This window comes from Geotrypetes seraphini, chromosome 2 (assembly GCF_902459505.1).
Source record: "Geotrypetes seraphini chromosome 2, aGeoSer1.1, whole genome shotgun sequence".
NCBI lineage: Eukaryota > Metazoa > Chordata > Amphibia > Gymnophiona > Dermophiidae > Geotrypetes > Geotrypetes seraphini.
This window is the reverse complement of record NC_047085.1, coordinates 434,537,853-434,556,843: the sequence shown is the minus strand read 5'-3', so window position 1 is coordinate 434,556,843 and position 18,991 is coordinate 434,537,853. Positions and strand designations below refer to the sequence as shown.

At 44.3% G+C, this 18,991-nt stretch overlaps 1 protein-coding gene across 5 annotated transcripts in view; it reads right to left on the bottom strand.

Moving 5' to 3' along the window:
• Positions 1 to 721: 721 nt before the first annotated feature.
• The window catches only part of PLXDC2 (plexin domain containing 2), a 600,976-nt gene continuing 582,706 nt past the window's right edge, over positions 722 to 18,991 (bottom strand). For 4 of the 5 annotated variants that reach the window (XM_033931311.1, XM_033931312.1, XM_033931308.1 and 1 more), the window contains 2 exons: positions 7,337 to 7,515; positions 722 to 1,824 (listed from right to left, as the gene is read on the bottom strand). In XM_033931311.1, coding sequence (XP_033787202.1) covers positions 1,708 to 1,824; positions 7,337 to 7,515 — 296 coding nt within the window. In that variant the 3' untranslated portion in view covers positions 722 to 1,707. The remainder of the gene's footprint in view (positions 1,825 to 7,336; positions 7,516 to 18,991) is intronic. The other variant, XM_033931309.1, reaches the window with a different exon arrangement.

Sequence of the window (18,991 nt, the reverse complement as noted above, 5' to 3'; positions counted from 1 at the left end):
TGCAGCAAGGGATCTCTCTGCCGCTATAAGTATAGCAGGCCGCGGCCGCCTGTCCGATTGCCGGCAGGAAAGTGCCCAAACCCTCCTGCCAGGAGATGCCCCCCCCCGACACTACTGACCGCCCCCCCCCGACACTACCGACCGCCCCCCCGACGCTACCGACCGCCCCCCCCGACACTACCGCTCGCTGGCAGGAGGGTGCCCAAACCCTCCTGCCACAAGATGCCCCCCCCCGACACTACCGATCGCTGGCAGGAGGGTACCCAAACCCTCCTGCCAGAAGATGCCCCCCCGACACTACCGATCGCTGGCAGGAGGGTGCCCAATCCCTCCTGCCTGAAGATGCACCCCCTCCGCACCCTCCCCCCCGCGCTAACAGCCCACCAAACTAACCTTTTCTTTTGGCCAGACGGGTCTTGCCCGTCCAGCCGGCAGGCCCGCCTCATCGAAATGAGGCGGGCTTGCCCCTTCCCAGCCCATCCCGCCAAAGCCTAAGGCCTGATTGGCCCAGGCTCTAGAAGCCTGGGCCAATCAGGCCTAAGGCATAGCGGGTCCGCCCATCCCCACTAAGTCTAAGGCCTGATTGGCCCAGGCGCAAGAGCTTAGGCGTCTTGCGGGCCTCCCTAGGCTCCCGGAGGCGCCTTCAATATAGGCGGCCTGCCTGGGGAGCATTTTTTTTAAAAACGTGCATCCCGATTGGCTGATTAGACAGCTGTAGGACGCCTACAGCTGCCTAAAATCGGGACACACTTTGTAGAATCAGGGCCTCAATGTACCATAGGTTTCTAAGATACTTTGTGTGTCTAAGCGCTTCGAAAATGAGCCTCTATATGTATAAAATGGGCTTCTTAGCATTTAGCATGCATTAATTCCCTTAATGTGCATAATGGCCCTAATGTCCAAATGAAGACCCTAACACTGCTAGATGATTCGCCCCTTAGAATTATATTTCTCAATATGACATGAGCTCCTTTATGTGAGTCCCTTTTAAAGTCATTACAGACAAGCCTATGTCTTAAGAATGATGGATGAACCTATAAATCTAATGGCAAGAAATGTCAAAACCCTCTTTATTCTTATTAATAGTAAGGAACACATTCTGTATAATCAGGATATTTACCTAGTGAAAATATTCTGTCACTCACATCTGGAGATACATATCTGTACGGGTATCGGTTACTTGATTATGTAAGTTTGGATTTCAAACTTAATTACTGCCACTGTTACTTGGAAAAGTATTTTTTAAAAACCTGGATTTTTGTTTACCTGTGTGAATCTGTTTTCTTGGCAAGCCTGTCAACTTTGACCTTTGTTAGGGTTGTTGTTTTTAAAATTTTCATCATTACGAGTTACAGAGCTGTATCTAATCTTATGCTGAGAGTGTAGATAATAAGTTTTGAAGGAAATTAGCATTTTTTTCTCCATTCCTATGCACCAACCCTATATTCAAGCCACTCAATTGGCAACTATCCAAGTAGACCAGCTGTCCACGTTAGTATGCTCTGAGTGAACTACCACATTGCACTAGGGAAGACTACCGTACAGTAGCAATCCAGTGTCTGATCATTTTTCTTCTTGGTGAAGGCTGATCCAGAAACCCCTCTGTATGTTGGGCATCAGTAGCTTAGGGCTCCTTGTGTTGGAAGATTATAGGCAAAGTAAGAGTCTCACACCCGTAGGCCTGTACTGGTGCTTTGTCCTAAATTTTTAACACTGCTCTGATACAATAAAGCCTTCTTTTTCTCCAACTGGTTCGACTTCAGCATAAGCAGGATGTCCAGATCCTCTTCTAAATTTCATGGCAGGCCATCTGCTTGGACGCCGCTACAACAGAAAGGAAAGTTTGTTTTTTTAAAATCAACATGAGTCTTGTGCTATAAATATGAAAAAATAAATGCAGAAAGTTTGTGTAATGATAAGATATTTAAATTAACGTGGGGTCCATTGACAAATTTTGTTAACACTGATTAGCTGAATTATCCCTTTATTTCCTAGTCAATTTGCACATCCAGGGAGGGTGGGTATTATATTTTGAAAGAGTTTGGGTTCTTGAATAGGGTGTGTGTGGGGGAGGTGAAATGTTTTATAGTACTTCTCTGAATGTTTGTAAGTGCTGTCTTGAAGTATAATTCAATGCACTGTTTTTGTATGGAAAATTAATAAAGATTTAAAAAACAACATGAGTTTTAAAACCAATTATTAAAAAGTTAATTTTTTTTTTACTGAAATTGCCTTCTAGTTGAAAATTGCTCATCTATGACTAAACATAAAGGAAATAAGATTATACCTTTTTCACTGGACTGACTTAATACATTTTTTGATTAGTTTTCGAAGTAACCCTTCTTCTTCAGATCAGAAATGAGCAAATGTTAACAAATAACACGGAGGACATGAATTGAGGTGGCAGGGTGGTAGACCGTGGAGTAATTTCAGGAAATTCTTTTTCATGGAGAGAGTGTTTGATACTTGGAATGCTCTCTCGAGGGATGTGGTGGAGATGAAACCGGTAAAGGAATTTGAAAAAGAGTGGGATGAACACAAAGAATCTTTAATTAGAAAATGAATGGTATAAAAAACAAAACTTAAATGTTTTCAAGTGTGCTTGATGTGTTGGATAGTGCTTAGAAGGCAACTCTGGCTGTGCAGACTTGTACGGTCTATGTCCTGTATACAGTACTCCCCCGATATTCACAGGGGTTCCATTCCAGGAACCCCCGCGAATGTTGAAAAACTGCAAATACGTTTTGTAGGCAGGGGAGACAGGAGAGGGCAGCTGGAGAGGCAGGAGAGGGCAGCCAGAGCGCCGGCGAGTGAAGGAAATCACTCATGGTATGCTCCGACCGCCTCTTCCTGTACTAAAGTCAGGCCTCACTAATCAGGAGCTGCTTTGACACGCAGCTCCTGATTTGTGAGGCCCGACTTTAGTACAAGAAGAGGCGGTCGGAGCATACCGTGAGTGATTTCCTTCACTCGCCGGCGCTCCGGCTGCCCTCTCCTGCCTCCCCTTTGCGGTCAGAAAATACCACTAATGACCGGGACCGCGAACTGTGAACCACGAATTTGCAGGGGAGCACTGTATAGCAATTTAATTTAGGATGGGCTGGAGAAGACTTTGACAGAAACTGCAGTCATTTGCAACATGAGGACAGCCAGACAGGCTTTATGGTCCCATAAATACCAAAATCTTAAACATAAAATTGCAAGAAAAAGTGGAATTAATGTGCTGGATATGATCAGGTTTATAAAAAATATAAAACCTAAAATATAAAACAATGCAAACAAATACAGTAAAAACCAATAAAAAAAACCCACAGTAAAGAACAATATCAAATTGTCTCTATAGCAAATTGCCAACGCTGATAGTCTCTGTGGGTAATATCCATATGGCAAATTTCCAAAGCTGATTTATGGGGTGTAATATGGACAATTGCACCAGCTAGTCCTAAAATGGTGCTAGTCTATGAGACAATATGACGTGTTTGGCCAAAATGGTCCAGAAGTGCAGAAACCCAGAAACAAAAGTACTGTGCAGCAATGCTGTTAGGCTGAAGTGTATGTAAGACCCTACAAAGTCTATGTTTCAGCATATGAAGATACCTTCATCAGGGATCCTTTGTGGAAAGGTACAACCCTAAGGACATACACAGTACTGTATAAATGTGCCTAAGTCTGAGATTGGACATTTTATGAAAAACGTCCACAAACTCAGCAGGAAAAATGTCCATTTTCAAAGCTGCCAAACGTCTATCTTTTATTTTTGAAAACGAGCAGGGTATAAATTTTGGTTCTTAGGACATCTACTTTTTTTTGCCCATTTTAAAAAATAAAAATGTGAATACGAAAAACGTCCAAAAGCAAGTTTTGTAGACATACCCATCAACTACCTTGTCTGATCGTGGCAGAAGAAATTCCCATCAGCTGAGCCAGTTTCGGGGTATTCCTGCTGGTTCAACTGATGAGGATTCCCTCTGCCAAGATCAGCAAGCCATGGAGTCCTACACTCTGTACCTCCCCCCTCACATCCCGACATCCCCCACATCCTCCGGAACCCCCTACCTTTGAAAAGAGCAAAAGGCAGGAGGGAAGCTCACACCCTCTTGCCTACCGGGTCGCATGCTGCAATGATAGGGCTCACCCTCCCAATGCATCTTCGGAGGTGTGAGGGGCCAAAGGCCCTGATTGACTACAAATTGCCATTTTGAAGCAATCAGTACCTTCAGCTCCTCCCAGTGCATCCCAATGGAATGCTGCTACTATTTGGGTTTTTGCCAGGAACTTGTGACTTGGATTGGCCTCCACGAAGACGGAATATTGGGCTAGATGGATCATTGGTCTGACCCAGTAAGACTCTTCTTATGTTCTTATGGAGTTTGAACCAATAATTATCAAACCAAAGCGATCCTGAGACTTTTGTTTTAATTCTTGCTGCAGAAAAATATACCTACATTGCTACAGTTTATCGCTTCTGAGAGAACTGCTAGATGTATGCAGCATTGCACAGATATAAGAAGCAGAGTCTTTTCCTATGCTGAACCTGCTCTTTGCAACTTATTGTTGTATAGCTTTCATATTGATCTCTCTTATCCAGTTTTTCGGAAGCTAATTACAAGGTGCCACTGAAAAGTTCTCAGCCTGACCTCCAATCACCCCCCATCCCTACCAGGCCCTATCCAAAGGTTTACTGATCTTGTAATGTAGCTTTTGGAAGCAGCTGTCCCTCTACACTGCCACCCAGTTCAGTGCCTTCCTCAAAATGGCACTTGACCACTAGTTGTGATCTCATGGTTGGATGATCCCTATGGGCTGGGAGTGGAATGGGGCAAGGCTGGGGGCAGAACTGGGCAGGGCCACATATCCTCTCTTTTTTAAAAGAGGAAATCTGGTAACCCTATTTATGGGTGAAGTGAATTTGTCTTCCTGTGAATTTAGACATTTTTGAATCACTATTTCTTCGCAAGGCTGATGTTTTTTAAAAATACAGTCAAATCTCGGTTTACGAGTGTTTTGCAAGACGAGCAAAACACTCGAGAACTGTAATTCGCAAACTGAGCTTTGACTCGATTTGCGAGTCCCCACCCGACCCCACCCGATCGCGGGAACCATCAGTATTGCTCCCCCCAAGGCTACCGGCGCTGCTCCCTCCCTTCACGATCATCTCCTCCCCATCTATTGACCGGCCCTGTCCTTACCCGTGTGCCACCGGAGTTAAAAAGGGCCTGCCGCCAGTCTGCTGCTGAGCCTTGAGCATCTGCGCATGCTCAAGGCCTTCTGGATCTCATCCTCACCGAGATTCTCATGAGACTCGAGGTACTTTCTATCATCGGCGGTGCAGAGGTAAGGACAGGGCCATTTGGGGGGGGGGGTGGCGGAAAAGACGATAGCAGCACCGGTGGCCTCGGGTGGAGCATGGGAGTCAGGATGCGTCCGGCAGGAGTGAGCCAGCACCTGAGAGTCCCAGCAGAGGGGGTAGTGGCATCCGGGGGGGGGGGGGGCAGCGTCCGGGAGCGGCAGAGCCAACAGTGTCCAGTCAGGCTCTGTGGCGGCGGCGGTTTGTTACAGCCAGCACCACCCGCAGTGAGAGGCAGCGAACAGCAGCAGAGGAGGAGAACTGGAGAAGCCGCGTGAATAGGTCTGTGACAGAGGCAGCGGTGGAGGCGTCGCTAATGGTAATTAAGTTTTTGGGGATGTGGAACAAATTGTTCTAGTTTACACTAACTCTTATGGGAAAAGTTGCTTTGATATACAAGTGTTTGGTTTACGAGCATGCTTCTGGAACGAATTATGCTCGTAAACCAAGGTATCACTGTATATTTTAATTTACAGATACAGCATTTTACAGTCCCCTGATGAAGCCATAGGTGAAACGGGTCCCTATCTGGAGTTACAATATAAACGCTTTTCTAAATTGCTTCACAGATAATTTGTTTGGAGACTGTTTGAAAGACTGTTCTGTTTGATTTGGAGGGATTATTTTTTGCCCATGATAGAAACTAGCCCTGTTTAGTGTTTACAATTCAGTTATTATGCAGTGCACACTGCCAGTGTTCCCGCTAAGCTGCGCTGGCGTGCGCTGGCGCACAAAATATGACATCGCTGCGCACAAGTTTCTCGTCACAGCGCACGGCGTACGGCAGATGGCAGGGCGGCTAGAGGAGAATCGGGCGAGTTGGCTCATAACTTGCTGGCTTTTAGCGCACAGCGAAAAAAGTTTGCTCACAACACCCGCCCGCTTAGAGGGAGCACTGACTGGGACTTGAGGTTTTTCCCTCCAATTTGTATGGATGAGTGTGTTTTGACTTCCACCATTTCTACGTTTTAGTTGTTTTAATCGTTTGTCTATATTTTTTTTGTATTTGGTGTTTCTCCTACATATATGTATGGTGAAAATAAAAATGACCACCCCAGACTGAATATGGAGAGACTCATATGTATGCATATGCACTGAGATACACACACATTTTCACATGCCTTGGTAGTTCTGTGGGATTATGATTTTACTATAGAAGAGTAATTTTATAACGGGTCACCTAGGATGGGAGGACAAGTTGGGGCTGTTTTCTAAGAACCCATAGGATTCTATGTCTTTATATTCTAGCAACACAAAATCTGCCAGAATTGTGGCTAAAACGTGACCATGTATATTTATATGGTTCAGGAGCAGGTATAAATGTACACAGCATAGTTGCATATTTTAAAAATTTCATGCATATTTTGGTACTATACCTGCACTTAACTCAAAGTGTGCCACCAACGATGCTTACATGTGGGTTGCAAAGGGTAAAGGGTCATGGATTTGACATACTGCCTTTCTGTGGGTACAATCAAAGTGGTTTATGCATTTAAATGCAAGTAGAAACATAGAAACATGACGGCAGATAAAGGTCAAATGGCCCCTCCAGTCTGCCCATCCTGTTTGGCCACCTTAATACATGTACATGCTTTCTTGTCATTGTGCATTATTTTATGCATGTACTACATGGAGCAATGTTATAGGAGGTCATAAGAACATAAGAATAGTCTTACTGGGTCAGACCAATGGTCCATCTAGCCCAGTATCCCATCTCTGCGGAGGTCAATCCAAGTCACAAGTACCTGGCAGAAACCCAAATAGTAGCAGCATTCCATGCCACCGATCCAGGGCAAGCAGTGGCTTCTCCCATGTCTGTCTGAACAGCAGACTATGGACTTTTCCTCCAGGAACTTGTCCAAACCTTTTTTTTAAACCAGCTACATTAACTGCTCATACCACATCCTCAGTCTTTTACATCTATCAAACAGTATTTATGGCTAAACGGGTCCTTCATAAAATTATCCCTTTATATGTTTAGAGGTATACCTGGAGTTGAATCCTTACTTCAATAAAGAAGATACTAGCTGCTGAGGTTGGGTGATGGTACATGTAGACTGTCACCAGGATGGCTGCTGCTACAATAAGGACTAGAATTAAAATCCCAACAATCAGTCCAGCATGAAGAGCTCCAGCTTTCTTCTCTGCTGCTCGGTTATCTGTAGGAGCTACAAAAAGATGGCATAATCATTAATTTTCACACTTTTCCACTCTTTAAATACATTTGGAACAGTTTTACTCAGTGGCATAGTAAGGGGAGTACCGGGGAGGGGGGCAGTCCGTCCAGGACGCGGTCTTACTAAGAGTGTGGCACCCCTCCCCTTCTCCTCTTCACGCACACCTTGCCTTCCCCTGTACCTTTTTTACTTCCCCGGCACGAGGTTGCTGCCCGTGTCGGCATCGGCGGTCTCTCTGATGTCACTTCCAGGACCCACACCTAGGAAGTGACATCCAAAGCCGAGCAGACACCGACGCGGGCATGCTGCGAATGCCAGAGAAGAAGGTACGGGGAAAGGGAAGGGGGCACGCACGCGGCAGGAGGGGCAGTGAAGAGGGTGGGGCAGGTGCGCCACCTCCCCGGGCACTGCTCACTCTTACAATGCCACTGGTTCTACTCTCTTGTCAAAGTGTACGTTGCCTATACTGATTTAATTTTCACTAACTACTATCATCACTGGATTTTAAATCTTAACAAATGCCAAACATATCCCCCTCCCCTCTCCCCGGATGTGCATGTTTTCCCCGATTTATACAAATAAATCAATCTTTACAATATTTAGTTAATGGTTCCCAAACTTCTATACATTTTTGATAATAACCCTTCTGAATGGCCATAAACTTTTCCGTTTTAAAGATATAACATAGGGAAGGGGAAATGTTTGACATTTGTTAATACATATAGAAGGGTTGATTACAAGTATTCTATGAGGTGTTTGTAAATTGAAAAGTGGGTGGGAGAAAATAAGTCTTATCTTTATTCTATTGAGTGTATTGTGCTGTAATGATATTAATTTATGTAAATGCATCATCTTTTGTGCATTTGCATAAATTAAAAGTTTTAAAAATGAATAAAGAATATTTTAAAAAAGTCACCGCTTTTTTATTGCCATCTTAGTTGTAAGCAAACCGACCATCATACTTTCAAGTGATTGAGGCACTCCAAAGTTCTTAATCATTTCCATAATGAGTTTGACTTTGATTCGATGATAAACCAACACATTTACGCTTCAAATGAACTATTAACCGAATGCATTTTGGAGTCAATCTTTTTTCATTTTGCTTCAGAAACTCAAATCGATCAATGTCACATATCCTTATGAGGGGCTACCTAATGCAGCTAACACACAGAACCCTTGAGTTAAAATTAAGATTGCCAGTTTAGTTAGAGGTACTCTGAATATATTTCTTGGGATCAATTTATTTATAAATCAGAATATATTGCAACTGAAGTTTCTTCTAAGAAACATCATGTTATATTAGTTGGATGAGAGAATCACACAATACAATCAAACATACAAGTAAACTATAGCAGTTTAGAGGTCAAATTTCAGAAGAGATGTGTGGTTAAAACTGATTTGAAGCACATACGTTTAATCATTTAAATTAGAGAATGACACAGGGATGAATTTTTCCCCGTGGGAACTCATTTTCTCGTCCAATCCCGGCAAGTTCTTTTCCTGTCTCTGCTCCATTCCTGCATGCTCTGTGCTCATCTGCACAAGCCTTAAACACTTTAAAATCATAAGTGTTCAAGATTTGTGCGGTTAAGGCTGAGCTTACAGAAAAAGGGCAGGGGCAGAGACAGCGATAAAATTTATGGGAATGGGACGGGGATGGGGGAAAATTTGTCTCCATGTCGTTCTCTAATTTCAATTCTACCTTATCCAGCAAAAATATATCACTACATGCATATGATACGTTTTTAATATCAGTTGATTTTACTAGTTGCTTTTTTGAGGTGCTTGCTTCTTTTAATGAGACACTTTTGAGCTATGTACACTAAGGCCCAGATTCACTAAAGATAGCGATTCAGTGGCTGATTTTGAAACAGCGATTGATTCACTTTCTTTTTTGCATGCAAACGATTTGCACGCAAACTCCCCGACTCAATCGCTCAGTGAGCAATTAAGTCGGGGCAGAGCCCTGACAATGCTGATAGGAGAAGCAGCCTCCTGTCACTGCCGTCGGGGCTTCTGTCGCCCGCCCGCCAAACTTAAGGCACGAGGGATGCCTCCTGCCATCAGCGCCCTCATATGTGAAGAGACAGGACCTGACACAGTCTGTGTTTCGGAAAACACTCCTTCCTCTGGGATGTTATGGTACACACAAACGTAGAGAACCTTATCGAAAAACAAAAAAAAACCATAAGTAATCTGAAAACGACAGATGACATAGAGCTCCTAATATCAGTTAGTAAAATGAATTGCAGCAGGACAGGAGCTTTGTCGCCTGTCGTTTTCGGATTATTCGTGGGTTTTTTTTTTGTTTTTTGATAGGGTTCTCTATGTGTGTAAAATCCCGGACCCCTGAGGAAGGAATGTTTTCTGAAACACAGACTGTGTCAGGTCCTGTCTCTTCACATATGAGAACCACTATTTGGGTTGCTACATTGTATTTTTTTTTCCAATAAAGATCTTGTGCCCTTGTACATAAAATTTGCAGTTTTCTCCCTGGTTTTTGTCAGGTGTATACAGATCTACCTAGTGCACTCTTAGCAGGATGCTGCTTTCCTGAAATCCTGGTCTTCTGCTTAATGACTAGCACAGATGTGTCATCTATGTACATATCTTAACCACTCTGTTATCTCTTTGTGTTTTCCATCTGCAGATTGAGATAACAACAGAAAGGTGCAGAAAGACCATCGTGGGGAGACAGAAAGATCCTGTGGATTCAAAGACACAGAAGCAAAGATGATGCAGTCAGACAGAAAGATGGAAGTGAGAGAGAGAGAGAGAGAGCGAGCATATTGTTAAATTTATCCAAATATTCAATGGCTATTTTAATCAGTTAGTTAAGACCCTGTGACATAGAAAAGGATGACGGGAAAAAAATCAATTGGCCCATTCAAGTCTGGTCAGTTATTCTTCTTCGTTAGTTTTCCACCACTTTGTTCAGATGGGTGTATGAATTTCTCTTATTTAGAGCAAGACCATCACCTCAATCCTTACTCCATTGCCCTTTCTACCATATTCTGTAGCCCACAGATGATCTTTGACATTAAGGTTGTATCTGTGGCCCCTTCATACTAGTAACCTTAACTTGTAAATTATTATAAAGCACTTACAAAACAGACAATATAACTGTGACGGAAATTCTGAATACAAAACAAGAGGCACTGAAAAGCAGGCCAATCTGTGATCTGATGTTTTTCATATTTTATGATTGTGTGCATCCATCATTCAGAGGCTCCAGTGTTGGGAACACAAATGTAGGATTCAATGATAAATGTTAACCTTTAGACACATGGAAACAAGAACATTGCTTCTATAAAGAAAATAAACTTGCCAGACAAGAAGGAAAATCGTTTGCGTCTTATTGGAAGATGTACATCATTAGATGACATTTAGACAAGTCGAAGTTGTACTTTACATCTGTGCAGCTAAAGAACACTGCAGACTTGGAACAGGTAGCAAAACTGTACTTCTCCCTACAGTCTGAAAGCAAGATATCCCAAAATATTGCAAAAGGCCAAATGTGGTAAAGAGGGGAAGACGAACAAATGAAAAGAACAATCTCCTTACTGTGGAGAGGTGACAATAGAATCTGAGCTCCCATAAATATAAAAAAGTGACCAGTTTTCAAACGTATTTACAGTATTTATTGATAGCGACATTTGGGCAACTTTATTCTTCATTTGTATTATATATTAGGTTATATTGTGCTATTATTATATGCAAGAAAGTGAAATTATTGAATTATATCTATGTTACCTGTACAGTTATTAGTGTAATGTATGTAATACCTATTGTTCTTTCATGTATGACACTGTTTTTTTTATTAAAAATCAATAAAGAATTTAAAAACAACAAAAAACAAAACAAAACGTATTTACAGTCCTATATGAGAAGAAACCCAAATGTATATTCTGTGATCTAAAGATGGGATGCATTTCCCCATTTATTGGCATGTAATCTACTATTCTATAATTGTACTTAAGCTCAACAGTTACTAGAAAGCTCTCAGTTTAAGGATAAATTTAGACAAGCCAATGTAGAAAGATTAATGGAAATAAAAGATAAGAACAAGAAAAAGCATACTCGGTTAGACCATTGGTCCATCTAGTCCAGTATCCTGGTTGTTATAGTGTCCAGGTCACAAGTGCCTGGCAGAAATCCAAACAGAAATAATTCAATAAATCCATTGTAAATAAGAATGTAATCAATGAAAAATTTAGACCTTTTACTGAACATTACGGGAAAATGAATTTGAGGTAATAGATACAACTGAGAAATTTATGGTCATTTTAGATCAGGGGTGGGAAACCTGTGCCCTTGAAGGCTTCAACCCAGTCAGGTTTTCAGGATTTCCCTAAGGAATATGCATAAGAACATAAGAACATAAGCAATGCCTCTGCTGGGTCAGACCTGAGGTCCATCATGCCCAGCAGTCCGCTCACGCGGTGGCCCAACAGGTCCAGGACCTGTGCAGAAATCCTCTATTTATACCCTTCTATCCTCTTTTCCAGCAGGAAACTGTCCAATCCTTTCTTAAATCCCAGTACCGTACTCTGCCCTATTACCGTATTTTCACGTAGATAACGCGCACCCGTGTAAAACGCGTACCCGGGTATAGCGCGCGGGAAACACAAATTTATGTACAGAAATTTTTATATACCGCGCACACCCGTATACCGCGCATGCTGCCCGACTCTCCCGTCGCCGCCCGACTCTCCTTTCGCCCGCCCCGACTCTCCTATGGCCACCCCGACTCTCCTTTCGCCCATCACGACTCTCCTCTCCCCCTTGAAGACTTGTCCCCACCCTGAAAGCCTGATGCCCCCCCCCGACGTCCGATTCACCCCCCCCACAGGACCGCTCGCACCCCCACCCCGAAGGACTGCTCGCACACACCCGCACCCCCACCCTGAAGGACCGCTCGCATACCCACAGCCTCCTGACTCCCCCCATCATGTAGAAGCTCCTACCGGTGTCCTGCTGCTTCCTCTTGGCGGTCCCGCCCTTTCTCTGACGTTAAGCCCTCTTGCCCCGCCGACTCCCCGACACGATCGGGGCAAGAGGGAGCTCAAGCCCTCTTGCCCCAGCCAACCGTGGCACCCCCGACATGATCGGGGCAAGAGGGAGCTCAAGCCCTCTTGCCCCCCCGACTCCCCGACACGATCGGGGCAAAAGGGAGCCCAAGCACTCTTGCCCCGCTGACTCAAGTTCAAGTTTCAAGTTCAAGTTCAATTTTATTTGATAAATCGCCTATAAAAATTTTCTAAGCGATGTACAGTTTAAAACAACTTATGGGGGAACAAACAGTCCTAAAACAAATTTTAACAAATTTTAAAAACAGTAATATAGATAACAAACAGTATTAAGACCTAAAAGGTTTCATGACTAACTGGATACACTAGGAAGAAGGGGGAAAAGTTACAATTATCTCGGTCTAGGAAAGAAGAAACAAAAAGGGTAAAAACACATAAGGAAGGAGCAAAAGAAAAGAATGGAACAGGAAGAAGATAGAAAGAAAAAAAAAAAATTAAATTATCAGTTAATAAAAGCACCATTGAATAAAAATGTTTTTAAAAGTTTTTTGAACGAGATGAGGTCTTTTTCTTTTCTAATATAGAGTGGCAGAGCGTTCCAAGTTTGAGGAGCTAAAACAGAAAACATTTCATTTCTCCTTGTACCCACTATTTTTAAAGAAGAGACTGATAATAGGTCTTGAGATAACGACCGGAGAGATCGGGGAGAATGATATGGAATAATCATTCTAGATATGAACTGTGGTTCATTAAATAACAGAGCTTTAAAAACTAAGAATGCTATTTTAAAAGTGATTCGGTGATTAATAGGCAACCAGTGGGATTTGATCAGTAGTGGAGCCAGGAGGGAGCCCAAGCCCTCCTGGCTCTGGCGACACCCCCCCCGCTAGTTGTTCAGGCCAGGAGGGAGCCTAAGTCCTCCTGGCCCTGGCGACACCCCCCCGCTAGTTGTTCGGGCCAGGAGGGAGCCCAAACCCTCCTGGCCACGGCGACCCCCACCCTCACCCCTCACTACATTACGGGCAGGAGGGATCCCAGGCCCTCCTGCCCTCGACGCAAACCCCCCTCCCCACAACGACCGCCCCCCCAAGAACCTCCGACCGTCCCCCCAGCCGACCCGAGACCCCCCCTGGCCGACCCCCATGACACCCCCACCCCCCTTTCCCCGTACCTTTGTGTAGTTGGCCGGACAGACGGGAGCCAAACCCGCCTGTCCGGCAGGCAGCCAACGACGGAATGAGGCCAGATTGGCCCATCCGTCCCAAAGCTCCGCCTATCACAATAGGCCCGGGAGCCTTAGGTCCCTCCTGGGGGCGGGGCCTGAGGCACATGGGCCCAACCCGACCATGTGCCCAAGGCCCCGCCCCCAAGAGGGACCTAAGGCTCCCGGGCCTATTCTGATTGGCCCAGGCGCCTTAGGCCCCACCAGTAGGCGGAGCTTTGGGACAGATGGGCCAATCCGGCCTCATTCCGTTGTTGGCTGCCTGCCGGACAGGCGGGTTTGGCTCCCGTCTGTCCGGCCAACTACACAAAGGTATGGGAAAGGGGGGGCGGTCATTGGGGGGAGGGGGGTTTGCGTCAAAGGCAGGAGGGCCTGGGATCCCTCCTGCCCGTAATGTAGTGTGGGGTGGGGGTAGGGGGTCGCCGTGGACAGGAGGGTTTGGGCTCCCTCCTGGCCCGAACAACTAGCGGGGTGTGGGTCGCCAGGGCCAGGAGGACTTGGGCTCCTTCCTGGCCCGAACAACTAGCGGGGTGTGGGTCGCCAGAGCCAGGAGGGCTTGGGCTCCCTCCTGGCCCGATATTGTCAGGGAGTTGGGGAGTCGGCGGGGCAAGAGGGCTTGGGCTCCCTTTTGCCCCAATCGTGTCGGGGAGTCGGGGGGGGGCAAGAGGGCTTGAGCTCCCTCTTGCCCCGATCGTGTCGGGGGTGCCGCGGTTGGCTAGGGCAAGAGGGCTTGAGCTCCCTCTTGCCCCAATCGTGTCGGAGAGTCGGGGAGTTGGCGGGGCAAGAGGGCTTGACGTCAGAGAAAGGGCGGGACTGCCAGAAGAGGAAGCAGTGCAGGCGCAGGGCTCACAGAAGGGCCGGGACTGCCAAGAGGAAGCAGCAGGACACCGGTAGGAGCTTCTACATGATGGGGGGGGGGTCCGGAGGCTGTGGGGGTGAGAGCGGTCCTTCAGGCTGGGGGTGCGGGTGTGGGTGGGAGTGCATGCGAGCGGTCCTTCGGGGTGCGGGTGCATGCGAGCGGTCCTGTGGGGGGGGGGTGAATCGGACTTCGGGGGGGGAGGAACTATGTAAAAAAATTTTTATATAGCGCGCTCACGCGTATAACGTGCAAGGTTATGCACGGTTTGTAAAATCGTGTATAACGCGCGCGTTATATGCGTGAAAATACGGAACATTCTCTGGAAGCGCATTCCAGGTGTCCACCACACGTTGGGTAAAGAAGAACTTCCTAGCATTTGTTTTGAATCTGTCCCCTTTCAACTTTTCCAGATGCCCTCTTGTTCTTTTATTATTTGACAGTTTGAAGAACCTTTCCTTCTCTACTCTCTCTATGCCCTTCATGATCTTATAAGTCTCTATTATATCCCCTCTAAGTCTCCTCTTCTCCAGGGAAAAGAGACCCAGTTTCTCCAATCTCTCAGCGTATGGAAGGTTTTCCATCCCTTTTATCAGACGTGTCGCTCTCCTCTGAACCCTCTCGAGTATCGCAAATATCCTTCTTAAGGTACGGCGACCAATATTGGACGCAGTATTCCAGATGCGGGCGCACCATCGCCCGATACAATGGCAGGATAACTTCTTTTGTCCTGGTTGTGATACCCTTCTTGATTATACCTAGCATTCTATTTGCTTTCTTAGCGGCCGCTGCGCACTGTGCCGTCGGCTTCATTGTCATGTCCACCATTACCCCTAAGTCCCTTTCCTGGGTATTCTCATTCAATAACATCCCTCCCATCATATAGTTGTACCTCAGGTTTCTGCTTCCCACATGCAGTACTTTACATTTCTCAACGTTGAACTTCATCTGCCATCTCGTCGCCCATTCCCCTAGTTTGTTCAGGTCCCTTTGTAATTCTTTGCAGTCCTCTTTAGTCCGAGCTCCACTGAATAGTTTGGTGTCGTCCGCAAATTTTATTATCTCACACGTCGTCCCTATTTCTAGATCATTTATGAATATATTAAATAGTAGTGGCCCAAGCACCGAGCCTTGCGGAACACCACTTGTGACCCTCTTCCAGTCCGAGTAATGGCCCTTCACCCCTACCCTCTGTTTCCTACCCGCCAACCAGTTTCTGATCCATCTATGCACATCTCCGTCCACCCCATGGTTCTTCAGTTTCCGGAGTAGACGCTCGTGAGGCACCTTGTCAAAGGCTTTTTGGAAATCTAGGTATACGATGTCTATGGGGTCTCCTTTGCCCATCCGTTTGTTGATTCCTTCGAAGAAGTGCAATAAGTTAGTTAAGCACGATCTCCCCCTGCAGAAACCATGTTGGCTTGGTATCAGAAGTTCGTTTCTTTCCAAATGTTCATCGATGTTTTCTTTTATCAGCGCTTCTGCCATTTTCCCCGGAACCGAGGTCAGACTCACCGGTCTGTAGTTTCCCGGGTCACCTCTTGGTCCCTTTTTGAAGATGGGCGTGACGTTGGCTATCTTCCAATTCTCTGGTATCACACCTGTTTTCAGGGATAGGTTGTAAACTTGCTGCAGTAGTTCCGCTATCTCCTCCTTTAATTCCTTCAGAACCCTTGGATGGATTCCGTCTGGACCTGGGGATTTGTCAGTTTTTAGTTTTTCTATCTGCCTGCGAACATCTTCAAGGCTCACTTCCATGATCTATATGCATACAATTGTGTTGGTCACATCAAGGACCAAGAGTGTTCACCTCTGTTTTAGATACATTTCCATGTGTAAATAGCAACCTCAATATGTACATATCACACACACATATGAATTTCAGAAAGACACTACACAGATTTGAGTGTTGTCAAAAATAGACAATACACTTCTGATTTTACAATAGAAGTGGGATGTCTTTTTATCTGAGAGAATATCTCTGTTGGCATTTGTACCTGCCCAAGTGCCAGCTACTTGTTTAGATCTGAGGTTTAGATTTATAACAGGAATCAACTCTGTTTCATTTATATTTTTAGATGTCATGCTTTTCTTCCTTGAGGATGATTATGCCAATAATAGGGTTTATTCATGGAAGAAAAAGGATAAATCGTCCGGACCTATATCCAAGACTAGAGTTGAATTTGATCACAGTACAGATTAATCTATAAAAACAACATCTACTGAGGAAGAACCAAGGAAGACTTTTTTACCAAGAGGGCGGGGCCAAAGACGCTGGCAAAGACCCGCACCGCGCAATGTAGAAACCAGATCTATCTCATCAAGGAAGAAAAGCATGACATCTAAAAATATAAATGAAACAGAGTTGATTCCTGTTATAAATCTATCCACATATCAGTTATCTCAATTGGAGAAAGATGTTTTATCAAAGGGTCTCTCTTTTGTGCAGACCAAACCTGTTGATCATTTTCAAATCCGAGTGGATTTAGAGAGATTTTGGCAGATACTACATTTAAAAGACTTCTTTTTTAAACAAGAGTTACATCTGAAATTACTAAAATGAGCATAGAATCCAGACGGATTCGTTTCAGCCTCACAAAAGCAGAAAACTTGGCTTTAACAAACTTGAAACAAAATATGGATCTAGTGATACAACGTGCAGATAAGGGGGGTGCTGTGGTCATGCAATCTTAAATGGAATATATTAAAGAAGTGGACAGACAAGTTATGATACCTGATGATTATATTTGATTACATGAAGATCCTACAGAAGTATTGCAACATGAAATTATGCTTATCACCAAGTCGGGCTTAGATGTCGGTTTTTTGACCACACAGGAATTAAATTACTTAAATATATGTACCCCGCTCTGTCCTGTGCTGTACACTCTGCCAAAAATCCATAAAACATTATATAATCCTCCCAGGAGACCGATAGTCTCGGGACATGGATCATTATTGGAGCCTTTGTCCAATTTTTTGGATTGTTTTCTAAAACCAATAGTGAAACCAAATGGGATGCCCAAGTGGGATCCCTTAGAGGGTTAAGCCAAGGGAACCTGTCACCAGGAGTGGGATCCCTAGAATAGTAGACTTGGGGTGAGTCAGTAGAGTGGGCAGACCTGATGGGCTATGGCCCTTATCTGCCGTCATCTTCTATGTTTCTATGTTTCTAAACTAGCTCCTTCATTTGTTCAAGATTCAACAGATTTTTTTAAACAGAGTGGCTTCTATAATTTTCACTAGTACGGATGAAGTCTGGATGGTTACTATGGATGTCAAATCACTTTATACCATCATACTGCAAAGGAAAGCACTTGAAGTAATTTCTTATTTTTTTAATTTAGGGACCGATATTCGGATCCCTACATCTTTTCTTTTAGAGATAGCCGATCTTGCCCTCACAAATAATTTCTTCATGTTTGAAGATGCCTACTATCAACAGACATTGGGGATGGCCATGGGGGCAACCATGGCGCCCTCAACTGCCAACCTGTTCCTCACACAGTTTGAAGAACAAATCATGCCCAGTTCACCATTTAAGTCCTAGATTCATCAATGGACAAGATACATTTATGATATTTTTTTTCTTTTGGACGGGCTCTAAGGAATCTTTGAATGATTTTGTTCAGTAGTTCTACCTATAGCATGACAAGATTGAAGTGGAAATGACCTGCAGTGCCCAGGAAATTTCTTTTTTAGATGTTCTTATAACAAGAAAGCAGAATACGATCTAAACAACAATGTTTAAGAAAGCCACAGATCTTAATATCTTTCTCCATTTTTCAAGTTCTCATCCAGAACATCTTAAAAAATGTTTACCAGTATCGCAGTTTTTAAGATATCGGAGAATATGTTCTTCAATTAAAGAATATAAATTCAAATCTAAATATTTGTTTACAATATTGGAAACACATGGGTGTCCCAAAAATCATGTCTGCAGAGCTTAAAAAAGGGCACTGTATGCTAACAGGGATCTACTACTATCTTCTAGTCAAATGAACAGCATCAAAGCACAAGATTCCATTATCACATGTACCTTACACTATAGGGGCAGCACAGACAAAGTTTCCAGAACCCTGAAAAAATATTGGCATATGGTAACTTAGCTTCCAGCATTTCAAGACACACGATTGCAGATAGCGCATAAGCGAAATCGAAATCTGAAAGAAGTTTTATGTCCGCCAGTGCTTAGTTCTTCAACACTAGAAAAAATTACAGCTGGCCATTCTGCCTGTGGTCATTGTAGAACATGAGTTTGTGAATCCTGTTGATAAGAAAAAGTATGTCCTAAAACATAAAACCACTTGCACTATGGATTTTATAGTTTATTGTTTCATTTTTGTGCGTGGAAAGTTG